This window comes from Mustelus asterias, unplaced genomic scaffold (assembly GCF_964213995.1).
Source record: "Mustelus asterias unplaced genomic scaffold, sMusAst1.hap1.1 HAP1_SCAFFOLD_2919, whole genome shotgun sequence".
Classification (NCBI taxonomy): Eukaryota; Metazoa; Chordata; class Chondrichthyes; order Carcharhiniformes; family Triakidae; genus Mustelus; species Mustelus asterias.
Window position 1 is genome coordinate 22694 of NW_027592864.1, and position 21294 is coordinate 43987.

At 46.0% G+C, this 21294-nt stretch overlaps 1 protein-coding gene across 1 annotated transcript in view; it reads right to left on the reverse strand.

Moving 5' to 3' along the window:
- Positions 1–17438, reverse strand: part of scpep1 (serine carboxypeptidase 1) — a gene marked incomplete at both ends in the record, with an annotated part of 31327 nt that extends 13889 nt beyond the window's left edge. The window contains 9 exons of the mRNA XM_078207942.1: positions 1912–2005; positions 2336–2464; positions 2543–2580; positions 2852–2924; positions 5146–5220; positions 13392–13547; positions 14317–14406; positions 15129–15268; positions 17364–17438. Coding sequence (XP_078064068.1) covers positions 1912–2005; positions 2336–2464; positions 2543–2580; positions 2852–2924; positions 5146–5220; positions 13392–13547; positions 14317–14406; positions 15129–15268; positions 17364–17438 — 870 coding nt within the window. The remainder of the gene's footprint in view (positions 1–1911; positions 2006–2335; positions 2465–2542; positions 2581–2851; positions 2925–5145; positions 5221–13391; positions 13548–14316; positions 14407–15128; positions 15269–17363) is intronic.
- Positions 17439–21294: the final 3856 nt, after the last annotated feature.

Genomic DNA, 21294 nt, shown 5'->3' on the forward strand with positions numbered 1-21294 from the left:
AGATGCAAGGACTGATTAGGGACAGTCAGCATGGCTTTGTGAGTGGAAAATCATGTCTCACAAATTTGATTGAGTTTTTTGAAGGGGTAACCAAGAAGGTCGATGAGGGCAGTGCAGTTGATGTTGTCTACATGGACTTTAGCAAGGCCTTTGACAAGGTACCGCATGGTAGGTTGTTGCATAAAGTTAAATCTCACAGGATCCAAGGTGAGGTGTCTAAATGGATACAAAATTGGCTTCTTGACAGAAGCCAGAGGGTTGTTGTAGAGAGTTGTTTTTCAAACTGGAGGCCTGTGACCAGCGGTGTGCCTCAGGGATCAGTGCTGGGCCCACTGTTATTTGTCATTTATATTAATGATTTGGATGAGAATACAGGGGGCATGGTTAGTACGTTTGCAGATGACACCAAGATTGGTGGCATGGTGGACAGTGAGGAAGGTTATCTCCAATTGCAGCGGGATCTTGATCAATTGGGCCAGTGGACTGACGAATGGCAGATGGAGTTTAATTTAGACAAATGCGAGGTAATGCATTTTGGTAGATTGAACCAGAGCAGGACTTACTCAGTTAATGGTAGGGCGTTGGAGAGAGTTACAGAACAAAGAGATCTAGGGGTACATGTTCACAGCTCCTTGAAAGTGGAGTCACAGGTGGACAGAGCGGTGAAGAAGGCATTCGGCATGCTTGGTTTCATCGGTCAGAACATTGAAGACAGGAGTTGGGACATCTTGTTGAAGTTGTACAAGACATTGGTAAGGCCACACTTGGAATACTGTGTGCAATTCTGGTCACCCTATCATAGAAAGGATATTATTAAACTAGAAAGAGTGCAGAAAAGATTCACTAGGATGCTACCGGGACTTGATGGATTGAGTTATAAGGAGAGGCTGAATGGACTGGGTCTTTTTTCTCTGGAGCGTAGGAGGCTAAGGGGTGACCTTATAGAGGTCTATAAAATAATGAGGGGCATAGACAAGGTAGATCGTCAATATCTTTTCCCAAAGGGAGGGGAGTCTAAAACTAGAGGGCATAGGTTTAAGGTGAGAGAGGAGAGATACAAAAGTGTCCAGAGGGGCAATTTTTTCACACAGAGGGTGGTGAGTGTCTGGAACAAGCTGCCAGAGGTAGTAGTAGAGGCGGATACAATTTTATCTTTTAAAAAGCATTTAGATAGTTACATGGTTACGATGGGTATCGAGGGATATGGGCCAAATGCGGGCAATTGGGATTAGCTTCGGGGTTTTTTAAAAAAAAGGGCGGCATGGACAAGTTGGGCCAAAGGGCCTGTTTCCATGCTGTAAACCTCTATGACTCTACCACCGACAAACAGTGCCAGCCGAGTGTACTACTTATAAGATGCACTGTAGGAATTCACCAAGGTTTCTTAGGCAGCACCTTCCAAATTCACTACTATCGAGAAAGATAAGGGCAGCAGACACATTGGGCACTCCGCAACTGGAGGTTCCCCTCCAAGTCACGCAGCATCCTGACTTGGAAATATATCACCGTTCCTTCACTGTCTCTGGGTCAAAATCCTGGAACTCCCTCCCTAACAGCACTGTGGGTTTACCTACACCTTGGGACTACAGTGGTTCAAGAAGTTGAATACTCACCATCACCTTCTCAAGCACCACTTGGGATGGGCAATAAATGCTCGTCTAGCCAACGATGCCCACGTCCCATAAATTATTGTTTTTAAAGTTCACCCGAGATTGTGTTCTCGTCCTGGAGTGGGGTTTGACCCCACATTGCCCGGCACAGAAAGCTTTCTGCTAACACTGAGCCATTGCTGACACTCATTTTTCCTCACATTCAAACCCAACTACCCCTCCCATCAGGCAGTTCCTCAATTCCTGTTCCCAAAGACTTTGGATTCATTCCACACAAAACGCCATTCTACAAGACACTCACCCAGTTGGTCATTTCTCATTGCAGGAGTGAGTTGTGGGGACACAGAGTCCGCCTGTTTGGTCATTATGTTGTAAAAGTTCACTCCATTTGTATTCTGTAACAGAACCAGCAAGATGTTATGCACTCCAATTACGCCCCCCCCCCCCACCCCCACTCCCCCCGTTTCAGCTATGAACTCCAATCATCCACCCCCTACCGTGTTCCAGCTACCCACTCCAATCACCCCCCTAACCCCCCGCTCCATTCCAGCTACACACTCCAATTACCCCCTCCCCCCCCCCCATTCCAGCTATGCATTCCAATCAGCCCCCTCCCCTCTCCCCTGGTTCCAGCTATCCACTCCAATTTCCCAGGTCTGTGTTAGCAATGCTGTTCACCTCAGATTCCCTGTTACATACACCGAGTCTGACATTCCAATACTCACCTTTTCAACAACTTGCTCGGTTACGGCCCACAGCTCAGTTGCCTGTTGGTAATTGCCAGTCTCAATCGCTGCCTGCACTTTTTCAGCGTAAGAATTAACCTCAGCCAGTCCCTGGTCATCCAGCAGAGACTGGAAAACAACACACACACACTTAGTTTAAATACCACACAAAATGAAAACTACCTTTGGGCAAAGATATGTACTTACAATACTGTACAGGTATGGGCCCCAGGACAAGACAGAATCTATACAAAAAAAGATGGTCATATCAGTTGTTTTTCAGGCGACGAATACCCCTTCCTACTCACCCCCACTCCCTGACCCATACACCCCCCTCTCACATCACCACATACAGCTTCACCATCCATGCCAACCCTCACCCACACCACCTGCACACAACAGCTCCCCCATGCCACCCGCAACACCCACCCCCCCCAACCCCTGCACACAACACAACATACCATTCCTCAACAGTGCAGCACCTCTCATTGAATTGAAGGGTACATGAAGCCTTACCCAGAGGCGAGATCCAGGAATCGCCCAAAGCCACACCAGCAAAACGACACTTTATTTCCTTGAGCTGGACCGCCTGTGAATGAGACAAAGGATCAGAATAATCCTCAACACAACATCGTGGGCCGAAGGGCCTGTTCTGTGCTGTACTGTTCTATGTTCTAATAGAATTACAGGGAACTCTCACCACAATCGGGAGATTTAGCCCAACAGGTTAATACACGGCTATCCGCCCAGCCCTGTCATCAACTCAGCCTGCCAACGTAACCCATTCCCTTCTCCCTCGTGTTTATGCAGCTTCCCCTTAAATATACCTACACAGTTCACCTCAACTGTTCCATGAGTTCACATTGTCCCCACTCTCTGGGTGTAGTCGGGGTACCTGAAGTGACCAGTACTGTCAGGAAAACTCAGACAATACAAGATCCATGAAGCCAGTGTTTCCGAACCAAAGACATAACTTTATTTAACCAGCAGCTACTAATCGATCAGAGGGTCGACTCAGCTCTTGGGTAGAGCAGCCGGACCCCTCCAAATAGGTCTGACCTTTACTATTCTAAACAAATCAATTATAGGTTTTCTTATCAATCATTGCCATCTTACATTAACTTCAAATCAACCACCTTTAATATACACGTCAATAATAATCCCTGTCATGTACATCAGCCAATTGCATCTCACCATCCAGCAGAATGATATCTCTTTCGTCCACTAAATCCGGATGCGAACTCCCAACTTGGCTAAAGTCACTTCTCTGTTGCCTGGTCACTATGGGGGTCAAAGTGACTGTTCCCACCGGATCATTACCAAACTGGATAGACACCTGATCCCGCTTCTGGGCACGTTTCCATCCCAAGTCTACATACATTTAGAATATCAGCATATATGTTTTAAAATCATAACTAATTCTTTTACTGCATTCACATGTGTGTAAACTATTCTCTTATTGGCTTATAATCTTGTTTTAAAAATCATTTAACTCTTTGCTAGTAATTTTGTCTGTGTCTAAATGTCGACTATCTAAAAACCCTTTTGATTCGATTTATTGTCACATGTATTAGCATATTGTGAACAGTATTGTTTCTTACGTGCTATACAGACAAAACATATCGTTCACAGGGAAGTAAAGGAGAGAGTGCAGAACGCAATGTTACAGTCACAGCTAGGGTGTAGAGAAAGATCAGCTTCATATAAGGTAGGTCCTTTCAAAAGTCTGATGGCAGCAGGGAAGAAGCTGTTCTTGAGTCAGTTGGTACGTGACCTCAGACTTTTGTATCTTTTTCCTGATGGATGAAGGTGGAAGAGAGAATGTCCGGGGTGCGTGGGGGGGTCCTTGGTTACGCTGGCTGCTTTGCCGATGCAGCGGGAAGTGTAGACAGAGTCAATGGATGGCTTTCCATTTAAGCCTATCAACTGGTTAGAAATTTCCCATATCACTGGGTAAAGACATTTCTCCTGAATTCTGTACTGGATATATTAGTGACTAGCTTATATTTACAGCCCTTGGTCTCCCCGACAAATGGAAACTTCTTTGGTACATCTACCCCATAAAACGCTTCCAGAACCTTGAAGGCCTCAGATAGGTAATCCCACGGCTTTCTCTTTTGCAGAGAGAAAGAGCCCCATCCAGTTTAACCTTCCCTGGTGTCATTCTTGTGAATCCCTGTTACACCTTCTTCTACTGTATCAGTGGAGACCAGGATTATTCACAATATTCCAAGTGTAGTCTAACCAAGATTCTATACAAATTTAAAATAACTTATCTGCTTTTCGATGTATCTTTCTAGGAATGAACCTAGTACTATGTTTGATTTTTTAAAATAGCTTTATTAACCTGTTTGCCTCTCAGCCTTGTGTATCTCTATCCCAAAATACTTCTTTCTTTATTTTGCCTTTCATTTGCCAAAAAAGGATACAGCCTCCTTATCCCTCCCACCAAAATGTACCACTTATCCATGTTAAAATTAATTTTCCTATTATATACCCACTCTGCAAGTTTACATTTAACTAAGATCTGGGCTCAGTAAGAGATGTCATTACGCCATCTGTGCCCAGCATGCAAATACCTGCTCCGCTCACCCCACCCCCCCACCCACGCCCCCACCCCCACCCCCCCACCCCACCCCCCCACCGCCCCGCCCCACCCCCCCACCCACGCACCCCCCCCACCCACGCACCCTCCCGCCCCACCACCCCACCCACGCACCCCCCCGCCCCGCCCCACAAACACCTGAATGCTGCAGTTTACACAAACAATAGTTGAACAGCAGATTCGATTAATTCCACAGCAGTCCTACCTTAATCAGCTCCAACGAAATTGCAGCTGCCATTTTACCCCCGTAAGATTCAGAAAAAATGTAGAATGGAATGTTCTGTTCAAAAGAAATATGTTGATATTCAGATTTTAACCTTGTAGAGTTTAAATATCTAAGCACTATAACTCGTCACAAACCACTCAATCCCAAGTTATGTCCGGCACAAGTTGATCTGATGGAACTCAAGCCCAAGTGACCAATCACACCAGAGGGACAACCAGGCTCTGAGCCGATGCAGTGAAGTACAGATTATCGAATGTAGACCTGATCTGTTTATCTCAGGCAGACTGCGACCACATGCCTGACAAAGACAATGGCCTTCCAGCCCGTCCTACGAGTCTGCTCCGCCAGTCATTCTGATTATGGCTGATCATTCAACTCAACAACCTGTTCCCGTCTTCCTCCCAAATCCATAGAACCAAATAATCCCTACAGTGCAGAAAGAGGCCCACTGAGTCTGCACCAACTCTCCAAAACAGCAGTGCACTAACGCCCTTCCCTCCACTCTATCAGTGTAACTCTGTGTTTACCATGGCCAATCCACCTAACCTGCTTATCTTCGGACTGTGGGAGCAAACCGGAGCACCAGAGGAAACCATAGAAGGGGGCCAGTCAGCCCACCTTGTCCATGCAGACCCAAAGACACCCAGGCGTCCTTTCTAATCCCACCTTCCTGCACATGGCCCATTGCCCTGAGGCTCTAATCACTGAAGGTGCAGATCCAGGTATTTTGTCAATGAGTTTAGGGTCTCTGCAGTGTCTTATACAGTTTCATCATTATATCCCTACTTTTGTATTCTGCCAATGAAGGCGAGCATTCCATCTGCCTTCTTTACAGCCTTATCTACGATGGGACTACGATGTTGTGGCCATTACGGAGACATGGTTAGAACAGGGACAGGAATGGTTGTTGGAAGTTCCGGGGTATAGATGTTTCAGTAAGAGTAGGGAAGGTGGTAAAAGAGGTGGATGAGTAGCATTGTTAATCAAGGATAGTTTAACGGCTGCAAAAAGGCAGTTCGAGGGGGATCTGCACACTGAGGTAATATGGGCTGAAGTTAGAAATAGGAAAGGAGCGGTCACGTTGCTAGGAGTTTACTATAGGCCCCCAAATAGTAATAGAGATGTGGAGGAAGAAATTGCAAAGCAAATTATGGATAGGTGTGGAGGTCACAGGGTAGTTGTCATGGGTGACTTTAACTTTCTAAATATTGATTGGAACCTTTATAGGTCGAATAGTTTGGATGGGGCAGTTTTTGTACAGTGTGTGCAGGAGGGTTTCCTGACACAATATGTGTCAGGACCTGGTGTTGTTAAAACTCTTACTGTGTTTACCCCAGTCCAACGCCGCATCTCCACATCATATCTCATAGAAGACAGAGGGTGGTGGTGGATGGAAAATTTGCAGATTGGAGACCGGTTACCAGTGGTGTATCACAGGGATCAGTGCTGGGTCTTCTGCTATTTGTGATTTTTAATCAATGACTTCCAGCAGTTCTGGTCACCTCACTATAAGAAGGATGTGGAAGCGCTGGAAAGAGTGCAGAGGAGATTTACCAGGATGCTGCCTGGTTTGGAGGGTAGGTCTTCTGAGGAAAGGTTGCGGGAGCTAGGGCTGTTCTCTCTGGAGCGGAGGAGGCTGAGGGGAGACTTAATAGAGGTTTATAAAATGATGAAGGGGATAGATAGAGTGAACGTTCAAAGACTATTTCCTCGGGTGGATGGAGCTATTACAAGGGGGCATAACTATAGGGTTCGTGGTGGGAGATACAGGAAGGATATCAGAGGTAGGTTCTTTACGCAGAGAGTGGTTGGAATGGACTGCCTGCAGTGATAGTGGAGTCAGACACTTTAGGAACATTTAAGCGGTTATTGGATAGGCACATGGAGCACACCAGGATGATAGGGAGTGGGATAGCTTGATCTTGGTTTCAGATAAAGCTCGGCACAACATCGTGGGCCGAAGGGCCTGTTCTGTGCTATACTGTTCTATGTTCTATGACTTGGAGGAGGGGGCTGAAGGGTGGGTCAGTAAATTTGCTGATGACACCAAGATTGGTGGAGTAGTGGATGAGGTGGAGGGCTGTTGTAGGCTGCAAAGAGATATAGATAGGATGCAGAGCTGGGCTGAAAAATGGCAGATGGAGTTTACCCTGATAAGTGCGAGGTGATTCATTTTGGTAGGACTAATTTAAATGTGGATTACAGGGTCAAAGGTAGGGTTCTGAGGAATGTGGAGGAACAGAGGGATCTTGCCGTTCATATCCACAGATCTCTGAAGGTTGCCACTCAAGTGGATAGAGCCGTGAAGAAGGCCTATAGTGTGTTAGCATTTATTAACAGGGGTTGGAGTTTAAGAGCCGTGGGGTTATGCTGCAACTGTACAGGACTTTGGCGAGACCACATTTGGAATACTGTGTGCAGTTCTGGTCACCTCACTATGAGAAGGATGTGGAAGCATTGGAAAGAGTGCAAAGGAGATTTACCAGGATGCTGCCGCCTGGTTTGGAGGGTAGGTCTTATGAGGAAAGGTTGAGGGAGCTAGGGCTTTTCTCTTTAGAGCGGAGGAGGATGAGAGGCGACTTAATAGAGGTTTATAAGATGATGAGGGGGATAGATAGAGTGGACGTTCAGAGACTATTTCCTCGGGTGGATGTAGCTGTTACTAGGTGGCATAACTATAAGGTTCATGGTGGGAGATATAGGAGGGATGTCCGAGGTAGGTTCTTTACTCAGAGAGTGGTTGGGGTGTGGAATGGACTGCCTGCAGTGATAGTGGAGTCGGACACTTTAGGAACTTTCAAGCGGTTATTGGATAGGCACATGGAGCACACCAGAATGATAGGGAGTGGGATAGCTTGATCTTGGTTTCGGACAAAGCTCGGCACAACATCGAGGACTGAAGGACCTGTACTGTGCTGTACTGTTCTATGTTTATCTACTTGTACTCCTCCTTTCGGGATCTGTGCACTTACTCGCCAAGATCTCTCATTTCATCTCCCCCTCTCAGTATATTCCCATTTATTATGTATTCTCTTTTACTGTTTGACCTCCCTAAATGCGTGACCTCACACTTATCAGAGCTGAGCTCCATCTGCTACTGTCCGGCCCAGTCCACCAATCCACCCATATCATTTTGGAGTTTACAACCATCCTCTACACTTTCCACTTAGAAACATAGAAAAACTACAGCACAAAACAGGCCCTTCGGCCCCACAAGTTGTGCCGAACATATCCCTACCTTTTAGGCCTACCTATAACCCTCCATTCTATTAAGTCCCATGTACTGATCCAGGAGTCTCTTAAAAGACCCTATTGAGTTTGCCTCCACCACCACTGACGGCAGCCGATTCCACTCGCCCACCACCCTCTGTGTGAAAAACTTCCCCCTAACATTTCCCCTGCACCTACCCCCCAGCACCTTAAACCTGTGTCCTCTCGTAGCAGCCATTTCCACCCTGGGAAAAAGCCTCTGAGAGTCCACCCGATCTATGCCTCTCAACATCTTATATATCTCTATTAGGTCTCCTCTCATCCTACGTCTCTCCAAGGAGAAAAGACCGAGCTCCCTCAGCCTATCCTCATAAGGCATGCCACACAATCCAGGCAACATCCTTGTAGATCTCCTCTGCACCCTTTCAATCTTTTCCACGTCCTTCCTGTAATGAGGCGACCAGAACTGAGCACAGTACTCCAAGTGGGGTCTGACGAGGGTCTTATATAGCTGCATCATTATCCCCGGACCCCTAAACTCAATCCCTCGATTGATAAAGGCCAGCACACCATAAGGCTTCTTAACCACCTCCTCCACCTGCGGGGCCAATTTTAGAGTCCTATGGACCCGGACCCCAAGGTCCTTCTGATCCTCCACAGTACTAAGAGTCTTTTACTTTATATTGTACTCCTTCATCCCATTTGACCTGCCAAAATGGACCACTACGCATTTATCTGGGTTGAAGTCCATTTGCCACTTCTCCGCCCAGTCTTGCATCCTATCTATGTCCCTCTGTAACTTCTGACATCCCTCCAGACTATCCACAACCCCACCAACCTTCGTGTCGTCGGCAAACTTACCAATCCATCCCTCCACTTCCTCATCCAGGTCATTTATGAAAATGACAAACAGCAAGGGTCCCAGAACAGATCCCTGGGGCACACCACTGGTGACCGACCTCCATTTAGAAAAAGACCCATCTATACCCACTCTCTGCCTCCTTTGGGCAAAGTCTCTCAGCGCTCCGAAAGCTTATGGTATTTGCTACCAAATAAACCTGTTGGACTTTAACCTGGTGTTGTGAGGCTTCTTCCTTTGGGCAAGCAAGTTCTGGATCCACAGGGCAGCAGCCCCTTGGATCCCATGCTCTCTCACTTTTTCTAGAAGCCTTGCATGGGGGACCTTATCGAACGCCTTGCTAAAATCCATATAAACCACATCTACCGCTTTCCCTTCGTCAATGTGTTTAGTCACATTTTCAAACAACTCCACCAGGCTCGTAAGGCATGATCTGCCTTTGACAAAGCCATGCTGAGTATTCTTGAGCATACTAAACCTCTCTAAATGCTCATAAATCTTGTCCCTCAGGAAGTTCTCCATCAGCTTACCAGCCACTGAGGTTAGACTCACCGGTCGGTAATTTCCTGGGCTATCCCTATTCCCCTTCTTGAAAATAGGAACCACATCCGCAATCCCCAATCCTCCGGCATCTCTCCCGTCTCCATTGACGACGCAAAGATCATCGCCAGAGGCTCTGCAATCTCTTCCCTCGCCTCCCACAGTAACCTGGGGTACATCCCATCTGGACCCGGCGACTTATCTATCTTGATGCCATTCAAAGATTCCAGCACAACCTCTTTGTTAAATTCCACATACTCAATCTTTTCAGTCCACCGCAAGCCCACAGTACATCCACCCATGTCCTTCTCCTCTGTGAAAACCGAGGCAAAATACTCATTGAGCACCTCTGCCATTTCTACTGGTTCCGTACTGATTTTCCCGCCTTCACCTTTTACAGGCCCTATTCCGTCACGTCTCTTCCTTTTACTCTTCACATATTTATAGAACGCCTTAGGGTTCTCCTTAATCCTACCTGCCAGGGCCTTCTCGTGACCCCTTCTGGCTCTCCTAATTTGCTTCTTTAGTTCCAATTTTTTGTGTCTTCTGCACATTTCCCAATCATGCTCCCCCACATACAAGTCCAAATCATTAATATATAAAACAAACAGTGGGAGCCCCCACACCAAGCCCAGCAGAACATCACTTGAAACAGCTTTCTATTTGCAAGGGCGCCATCAACCATGACCTTGTGCTTCCTGTTACTCAGACAACTTTAGATTCAATTCATCACATTACCCTGTATCCCATTGGGCTTTTACTTTTTTGACCAGTCTGCCATGTGGGACCTTGCCAAATATCTTACACATCCACTGCACTACCCTCAGCAATCTTACACATCCACTGCACTACCCTCAGCAATCTTACACATCCACTGCACTACCCTCAGCAATCTTACACATCCACTGCACTACCCTCAGCAATCTTACACATCCACTGCACTACCCTCAGCAATCTTACACATCCACTGCACTACCCTCAGCAATCTTACACATCCACTGCACTACCCTCAGCAATCTTACACATCCACTGCACTACCCTCAGCAATCTTACACATCCACTGCACTACCCTCAGCAATCTTACACATCCACTGCACTACCCTCAGCAATCTTACACATCCACTGCACTACCCTCAGCAATCTTACACATCCACTGCACTACCCTCAGCAATCTTACACATCCACTGCACTACCCTCAGCAATCTTACACATCCACTGCACTACCCTCAGCAATCTTACACATCCACTGCACTACCCTCAGCAATCTTACACATCCACTGCACTACCCTCAGCAATCTTACACATCCACTGCACTACCCTCAGCAATCTTACACATCCACTGCACTACCCTCAGCAATCTTACACATCCACTGCACTACCCTCAGCAATCTTACACATCCACTGCACTACCCTCAGCAATCTTACACATCCACTGCACTACCCTCAGCAATCTTACACATCCACTGCACTACCCTCAGCAATCTTACACATCCACTGCACTACCCTCAGCAATCTTACACATCCACTGCACTACCCTCAGCAATCTTACACATCCACTGCACTACCCTCAGCAATCTTACACATCCACTGCACTACCCTCAGCAATCTTACACATCCACTGCACTACCCTCAGCAATCTTACACATCCACTGCACTACCCTCAGCAATCTTACACATCCACTGCACTACCCTCAGCAATCTTACACATCCACTGCACTACCCTCAGCAATCTTACACATCCACTGCACTACCCTCAGCAATCTTACACATCCACTGCACTACCCTCAGCAATCTTACACATCCACTGCACTACCCTCAGCAATCTTACACATCCACTGCACTACCCTCAGCAATCTTACACATCCACTGCACTACCCTCAGCAATCTTACACATCCACTGCACTACCCTCAGCAATCTTACACATCCACTGCACTACCCTCAGCAATCTTACACATCCACTGCACTACCCTCAGCAATCTTACACATCCACTGCACTACCCTCAGCAATCTTACACATCCACTGCACTACCCTCAGCAATCTTACACATCCACTGCACTACCCTCAGCAATCTTACACATCCACTGCACTACCCTCAGCAATCTTACACATCCACTGCACTACCCTCAGCAATCTTACACATCCACTGCACTACCCTCAGCAATCTTACACATCCACTGCACTACCCTCAGCAATCTTACACATCCACTGCACTACCCTCAGCAATCTTACACATCCACTGCACTACCCTCAGCAATCTTACACATCCACTGCACTACCCTCAGCAATCTTACACATCCACTGCACTACCCTCAGCAATCTTACACATCCACTGCACTACCCTCAGCAATCTTACACATCCACTGCACTACCCTCAGCAATCCTCCTTGTCACCTCTTCAAAGAATTCAATCAGATTTGTAAGGCACGACCTTCCCTTACAGCCGACTATCGCTGACCAGTCGACATATTTCCCAGTGACAGTTTGTCCAATCCTTCAGGATTGATTCTAACATTTGCCCACCAAAGTAAGACTGACCGGCCTATAATTCTTTGGCATTTCCTTCACACCCTTTTTAAACAACAGAACCACATTTGCATTCCTCCAGTCCTCCGGCACCTCACCTGTGTCTAGTGAAGATTGGAAAATAATCCTCAGAACATCTACTATTTCCTCCCTGACCTCCTTCAACATCCTAAGGAATAATCCATCCGGTCTTGGCGACTTTTCCACTTTCAAGGATTCGAAATCTAAGACTTCCTCTCTCATTAAATGGTCTATCCCATATCATCAGAGTGTGACCCCTGGTTCTGGACTCCCCCACCATCGGGAATATCCTTCCTGCATCTACCCTGTCTAGTCTTGTTAGAATTTTATAGGTTTCTATGAAATCCCACCTCCCCACTCCCTCATTCTTCTGAATTACAGAGAATATGACCCTAACTGGCTCAATCTTTCCCACCATCCCAGGAATCAGACTGGTAAAGCTTCACTGCATTCCCTCGATAGCAAGGACATCCTTCCTCAGATAAGGAGACCTTACTGATAAAAAAATATCTATCTCAGCCTCGAACATACTTAACAAGCCAGCCTCTACTGCCCTCTGCAGTAAACAATTCCACAGATTCACCTCTCCGAGAAATTCCTCCTCGTCTCCATCTTAAATCGACAACCCCTGACTCTGAGATTATGCCCTTTGGTCGTAAACTCTCCCACAACGGGAAACAACCTCTCAGCAGGAAGCCATTCCAAAGCCATTCTTAGAACCCATTCCAAAACTTCATTGAAGTGTTAATGTAAGCCTACTTGTGACACTAACGAATAAACTTTAAACAAATGTTGTGTCACAGCTAAAAACATCACAGAGAGCAAAGGACATGTGTCTCCATGTAGTGTCCTATGTTAGGGGTTGTGGGTTCTAAAAAAGATGTGGTTTGCACATGTTGATTCAAATGAATAGACCAGGTTTATTGAGGAGCTGTTGGCTGTACAGGGTAGTGAAACACTCCAATGACATCACCATCAAATCATGTGACCAGCTCTGAAAGCAATCATACAAGCACTTAAATATATAAACAGTCCAGTACATAGAAACTAACATGCAATAGTGACATCACCTGGAACTCCAACTTCATTTTGAAGAATTCCTTCAGCAAAACCATCATGTCTGTTACAACCATGGAGAGATCTTTAGCAAATGCATCAGCCTTGGTGGTATAGCTGTATCCAGTACCCACAGGGTTATCAACAAACAGCAAGCTGGCAGCTTTCACCTGTCAAGGTAAAAGGGACAAGAGAAACATAATAAAAGCAAATTACTGCAGATGCTGGAATCTGAAACAGAAAATGATGCAAAATCTCAGCAAGTCCGACAACATCTGTGGAGAGAGAACAAAACTCTGACAAAGTGTTATCCAGATTTGAAATGTTAGCTCTGTTCGCTCTCCGCAGATACTGTCAGACCTGTTGAAATTTTCCAGCACTTTCTGTTTCTGTTAAGAGAAGCGTGACAGTGTCTCAGAACAGGACAGGCTGGAGGGGGCATGCTTACTGTGAGTCAATTTGCAGATAGCAGAATGCAGTTTATTAAACTCACTCAATCATATTGTCCAACTCAGTCCAAAGATGTGCGGGTTAGGTTGATTGGCTGTGCTAAAATTGCCCCTTAGTGTCCTAAGATGCGTAGATTAGAGGGATTAGTGGGTAAAATATGTAGGGATATGGGGGTAGGGCCTGGGTGGGATTGTGGTCAGTGCAGACTCGATGGGCCGAATGGCCTCTTTCTGCACTGTAGGGTTTCTATGATTCCATGATATTGGGAGAGAGAGAGAATTTTGCCCAGACAGATTCCTCAAAGCAGAATTCCAGCGCACAACAAAAGCACTATCTTCAATTGCTAAAGTTCCCAACCCCCCGCTTCCCCCATGCCCAAGTCACAAGGTTAGTTTCGACACTTTCAACATCAGCAACAAACAATGAGGGACCCCGACAGAAAGAGATCGCTGAACCAACTCATTCTTGGATTTTAGGGAGGAACTTTACCCATGTGGTGTTTCGAGGATTCAGGTCGGTGTTAAGAGGGCCAATCTCCTTAAAGTTTCCATATCCACAGCTTGAGGCTCCTGGTCCACCCTATATAGGGAAGCGAGAGGGTTAGGAGTATAATGGACAGCAGAAACTGTGGCACTTTCTCACACGGTTCTTTAAAATGGCATCATTAACTTTACATTGAGGAGCTCCCAGAATGGTCATTCCATATTTCGTATTCCGGCTCACCCAAAACAACTTCTCTCACCCTCATCTCTGCCTTCCTACCCCCACCCAGTCCCTCGCCTCTCCACCCCCAGCCGCTCTCTCCAAACATCCATCTCTCTCCCTTTCTGCCCAACCTCCATCCCTCCACCAACCTCTCGAAACACCCTCGTTATGCCCGCCAATCCCTCCTTGCCACCCTCACCACCTCTCACTCCCCTCCTCATTTCCAACTATCCCCTACCCCATACCTACCTTTAGCATTCAAACCACTCCTTTCTCCCTTACCCACTCTCCCACCCTTTACCCCATACTCCACCCACCCATACTCCTCAAATCCCCCACACTTCCATCCTTCCCCAAACCCTTCTCCCAACTCACCCTCACTACCCAACTTCCCCCCTTTCCCAGCAGCCTCTTCCCTCCCTAGTTGTATCCACCACCCCATTCTCACCCATCATCATCCTGCCACCCCTACCTCACATCACCCTTCCCCACCATCACCGCATCCATCCTCTCCACGTGCCCCACCCTCCGCACCCAAACAACCCCTCCCTCGTACACCCTGCTGTCCATCTTGTCCAGTCACGAAGGATGTTTACCTGTAGCCACATGACCAGAGGGAGGGAGGTGAAGTTCTCAGTCGGACTGTTTGCGTAATAAAGCCACCAGAACATATTTGCATCCTCACGCACAGGTACATATCCCCAATCCTCCTTTCCATCTTTGAAAACATGATCACCTGTGTATGGAGAGACAGTCACAGCTGGTGTTACCAACGAGAGAGCGAGGGGGGGGGGGTGGGTGGAGGGTGCGGGGGCGGTGGGGGGGGGGGGGGGGCTGTTTTTCCTATCCACATAGCACTTCCGGAGGGGAGGGGCACACAGGCAAATAGGGGAGTGGGCAAGTGTATGCATGTGGGGAGTGTGTGTGTGTATGAGTGGGGGGTGAGGGGCAATGTGAGTGTATGTGAGTGTAGGAGTGGGTGTGTGTGTGAATGGGGGAGTGGGGAAGTCTGTGTGTGTGTGTGTGTGTGTGTGTGTGTGTGTGTGTGTTTGTGTGTGTGAGAGAATGGGGAATGTGTGTTGTCATGAATGCATTTCTCGGGTGGCAGAGTGGTTAGCACTACTGCCTCACAGCGCCAGGGACCTGGGTTCGATTCCCGGCTTGGGTTACTGTCTGTGTGGAGTCTGCATGTTCTCCCCATGTCTGCGTGGGTTTTCTCCGGGTGCTCCAGTTTCCTCCCACAGTCCAAAGATGTGCAGATTAGGTTGGATTGGCCATGCTAAATTGCCCCTTACTGTCAGGGAGACTAGCAGGGTAAATAAGTCGGGTTATGGGGATAGGGCCTGGGTGGGATTGCAGTCGGTGCAGATTTGATAGGCCGAATGGCCTCCTTCTGCACTGCAGGGATTCTATGATTTCACAGAAAATGGTTAATCTTCAGGAACATTCTGGGATAACTTGTGTTCTTTATAACTGACCATTAAAGGGTTATTGCAAAGACTTTGATTAAAGGAGACAACACCTCAGAAAGCTCCAGACAAAGCTGAAAGCAAAAAATGAATAAAAGTTGTTTCCAAGTTACCCCACATTCTGAAATTAACTGACTACCGGTTTCCAGGGAAATCAGCAAAAGTGAAGGATTGCTTCACAGAGCGCTGCTGAGAGGGTCACCATCATTTATCCTGTTCCTTTGTACCATTGACTTTTTAACCTTTTGGCAGATATCATCGTTTTTATTGGCGTGCATGTGTACGCATGCTTGCATGGACGAGATTGTTAGTAATGATAGGGCGTTGGGGAGAGTTACAGAACAAAGAGATCGAGGGGTACAGGTTCATAGCTCCTTGAAAGTGGAGTCACAGGTGGACAGAATGGTGAAGAAGGCATTCGGCACACTTGGTTTCATTGGTCAGAACATTGAATATAGGAGTTGGGACATCTTGTTGAAGTTGTACAAGACATTGTAAGGCCACACTTGGAATACTGTGTGCAGTTCTGGTCACCCTATTATAGAAAGGATATTATTAAACTAGAAAGAGTGCAAAAAAGATTTACTAGGATGCTATCGGGTTTTGATGGTTTGGGTTATAAGGAGAGGCTGGATAGACTGGGACTTTTTTCCTCTGGAGCTGAGGGGTGATCTTATAGAGGTCTATAAAATAATGAGGGGCACAGATCAGCTGGATAGTCAATATCTTTTCCCAAAGGTAGGGGAGTCTATAACTAGAGGGCATAGGTTTAAGGTGAGAGGGGAGAGATACAAAAGTGTCCAGAGGGGCAATTTGTTCACACACAGGGTGGTGAGTGTCTGGAACAAGCTGCCTGAGGTAGTAGTAGAGGCGGGTACAATGTTGTCTTTTAAAAAGCATTTAGACAGTTACATGGGTAAGATGGGTATAGAGGGATATGGGCCAAATGCGGGCAATTGGGATTAGCTTAGGGGTTTAAAAAAAAGGGCGGCTTGGACAAGTTGGGCCGAAGGGCCTGTTTCCATGCTGTAAACATCTATGACTATGATATTTTTATAATTCATACTATTTTAATCAGTTTTACCTTCTACTTGACGTGCATTCAGATGAGCACAAATAACAAAAAAAAATGTTTTAAAAGCACACATGGCTATGGACCAACTGCTGGAAAATGGGATTAGAATATTTAGGTGCTTGATGGCGGGTGTAAATACGATGGACCAAAGGGCCTTTTTTCTGTGCTGTAAAACTCGGACTCTAGGTCTGGTTTTGTATTAAATTAATAATTGTGCTCCTTATTGAAGAAACCTGGGAACCGAGTGGTCGTTCTGAGATTCACACAGATTTGGTAATATAACTCACTGAAAACATCATCTAAATAGCCTTTAATGACTTGTGCACAAGGAGAACCAGTTTGCAGCTGTCCTGCAAGTGTTTCTGAAGTTACAGAAAAACAACTTAGTAATTATCATCAATTACAGCAAATCAGAAACAAGCAATTTCTCTAATTCTTCATTTGCATACATATTCACCAATTAAATCCTGGCTTTTCGCCCTTTCCCATTCAATGAAAAACTGACTTCTGCTAATCCTTCATTTGCATAGCATATCCCCATATCTTGCCTTTGGTATTTATGGAAGAATTTGGTCTTGCCCACCCGCTGGTGAAGGTCACAAAGCAGAAATGTTAGGGGTCCTATGCAGATGAAGATTAGCCTGTTCATGCTGAAATAGCAGATACTGACCCCTTTGAAGGTCTGCAAGCCGATAAACATTTTAAAAACTGTAGAGAAGGCTTTAACTTTAACTTCAACATTTTAGCTTCTGCACAATTTAGCTTCCAAACTATGAGACTTCAATCTGAGCTCGTGGGATTTAACCCAAGACAGGATTAAAGGCAAAGTAAATCGGAATAAGGAACCTTGGTTCTCGAGGGAGATTGTAACACTGATTAAGAGGAAGAGAGAGTTGTATGAAATGTACAGGCAGCAAGGAACAGATCAGATGCTCGAGGAGTATAAAAAGTGCAAGAAGCTACTTAAGAGGGAAATCAGGAGGGCTAAAAGAAGACATGAGGTTGCTTTGGCAGACAGAGTGAAGGAAAATCCAAAGAGCTTCTATAGGTATGTTAGGAGCAAAAGGATAGTGAGGGATAAAATTGGTCCTCTTGAAGACCAGAGTGGTAGACTGTGTATGGAACCAAAAGAGATGGGGAGATACTAAATGGTTTTTTTGCATCCGTATTTACTGAGGAAATGGGCATGGAGTCTACGGAAATAGGGCAAACAGGTAGGGAGGTCATGGAACCTTTACAGATTAAAGGGGAGGAGGTGCTCGCTGTCTTGAGACAAATCAGAGTGGATAAATCCCCAGGACCAGACAGGGTATTCCCACGGACCTTGAGGGAAGCTAGTGTTGAACTTGCAGGGGCCTTGACAGACATATTTAAAATGTCAGTATTCACGGGGGAGGTGCCGGATGATTGGAGGGTGGCTCATGTTGTTTCGTTGTTTAAAAAAGATTCCAAAAGAAATCCAGGAAATTATAGGCCAGTAAGTTTGACGTCGGTGGTGGGCAAGTTATTGGAAGGTGTGATAAGGGATAGGATCTACAAATATTTGGATAGACAGGGACTTATTAGGGAGAGTCAACATGGCTTTGTGCGTGGTAGGTCATGTTTGACCAATCTATTAGAGTTTTTCGAGGAGGTTACCAGGAAAGTGGATGAAGGGAAGGCGGTGGATGTTGTCTACCTGGATTTCAGCAAGGCCTTTGACAAGGTCCCTCATGGGAGGTTAGTTAGGAAGGTTCAGTTGCTAGGTATACATGGGGAGGTAGTAAATTGGATTAGACACTGGCTCAATGGAAGAAGCCAGAGAGTGGTTGTGGAGGATTGCTTCTCTGAGTGGAGGCCTGTGACTAGTGGTGTGCCGCAGGGATCGGTGTTGGGTCCATTGTTGTTTGTCATCTATATCAATGATCTGGATGATAATGTGGTAAATTGGATCAGCAAGTTTGCTGATGATACAAAGATTGGAGGTGCAGTGGACAGTGAGGAAGGTTTTCAAAGCTTGCAGAGGGATTTGGACCAACTAGAAAAATGGGCTGAAAAATGGCAAATGGAATTTAACGCAGACAAGTGTGAGATATTGCACATTGGAAGGACAAACCAAAGTAGAACGTACAGGGTAAATGGTAGGACTCTGAAGAGTGCAGTTGAACAAAGGGATCTGGGAATACAGGTACAGAATTCCCTAAAAGTGACGTCACAGGTGGATAGGGTCGTAAAGAGTGCCTTTGGTACATTGGCCTTTATAAATCGGAGTATCAAGTATAAAAGTGTTACGGTAAGGTTATATAAGGCATTGGTGAGGCCGAATTTGGAGTATTGTGTACAGTTTTGGTCACCTAGTTACAGGAAGGATGTGAATAAGGTTGAAAGAGTGCAGAGAAGGTTCACAAGGATGTTGCCGGGACTTGAGAAGCTGAGTTACAGAGAGAGATTGAATAGGTTGGTACTTTATTCCCTGGAGCGTAGAAGATTGAGGGGAGATTTGATAGAGGTGTATAAGATTTTGATGGGTATAGATAGAGTGAAAGCAAGCAGGCTTTTTCCGCTGAGGCTAGGGGAGAAAAAAACCAGAGGGCATGGGTTAAGGGTGAAAGGAGAAAAGATTAAAGGGAATATTAGGGGGGGCTTCTTCACGCAGAGAGTGGTGGGAGTGTGGAATGAGCTGCCGGATAAAGTGGTAAATGCGGGGTCACTTTTAACATTTAAGAAAAACTTGGACGGGTTCATGGATGAGAGGGGTGTGGAGGGATATGGTCCAAGTGCAGGTCAGTGGGACTAGGCAAAAAATGGTTCGGCACAGACAAGAAGGGCCAAAAGGCCTGTTTCTGAGCTGTAATTTTCTATGGTTCTAAAAACATATAATTGGGAACAGACAAAAACCAGGTTTCTCCTGCAGCCAAGTAAAGTTTGTGTTTGAGGAATGGCTCCTTCTGATGCAAATGTGTTTTTGGAGAAGCCTGGGTTATACAATGATTATTTAATGAGATTAACCATTGCACAATTGGAGTGTGTGGTGGTGGAGTTACAGATAGAAGTAAAGTAAAGTTACGTTTATTTATTAGTCACAAGTAAAGCTTACATTAACACTGCAATGAAGTTACTGTGAAATTCCCCTGGTCGCTACACTCTGGCGCCTGTTCGGGTCAATGCACCCGAACCAGCACGTCTTTCAGAAGAAGTGGGGATCTCATTGAAACTGATACAAATGCAACAGGGTTAGACAGGGTAGATTCAGAAAGAATGTTCCCAATGGTGGGGGAGTCCAGAACTAGGGGTCAGAGTTTGAGGATAAGGGGTAAACCTTTTAGGACTGAGGTGAAGAGAAATTTCTTCATCCAGAGGGTGGTGAATGTGTGGAATTCACTCCCACAGAATGTAGTTGAGGCCAAAACATTGTCTGATTTCAAGAAGAAATTAGATATCGCTGTTCGGGCTGAAGGGATCGAGGGATATGGGGGGGAAAGGGGGAATCAGGATATTGAATTGGATGATCAGCCATGATCAAAATGAATGGTGGAGCAGGCTCGAAGGGCTGAATGGCCTCCTCCTGCTTCTAGTTTCTATGTTGAGTGGGAGCTAAGAAAGCAGAGCTTTAAAACCCATTGACCACAAAGCTCAAAATGGAAGTGAAAGAACATGGAGGGAGCTGGAGAAACCGGAAGGAGATCAGTTTATTTGGGCAGTTTCAGCTCGAACAGAAGTTGGAACTAGAATTTTGGGTGAAGGAAAAGGAAGATAGAGCATATAGAGAGAAAGCAGAAAGGCAGGAGCAGCTTAGAATGCTGCAACTAAAACAACAGTCTGCCCTTGACTCGAGAGAAAACATAAAGGGAGAGATTCTGAATCTAACCTAAGGCCCAGTGGGGAACTTTTGAAATGTGTTTAAGCCTTCCTGGGGATTGGGTAAAAGGACACAGCAGAATTTTTCATTTCTTTTGAAAAGGTAGGGTTCGGATTCGGGTTAGGTAGGGTGATTTCTGGGTGATGCGCTATCAATTAGGCAAAAGACTACTTGTGTGCCAATACAACTGTAAGCTTTTATTCATTAAGAAGTTTAACAACACCAGGTTAAAGTCCAACAGGTTTATTTGGTAGCAAAAGCCACAAAAGTGTGGCTTTTGCTACCAAATAAACCTGTTGGACTTTAACCTGGTGTTGTTAAACTTCTTACTGTGTTTACCCCAGTCCAACGCCGGCATCTCCACATCATGGCTTTTATTC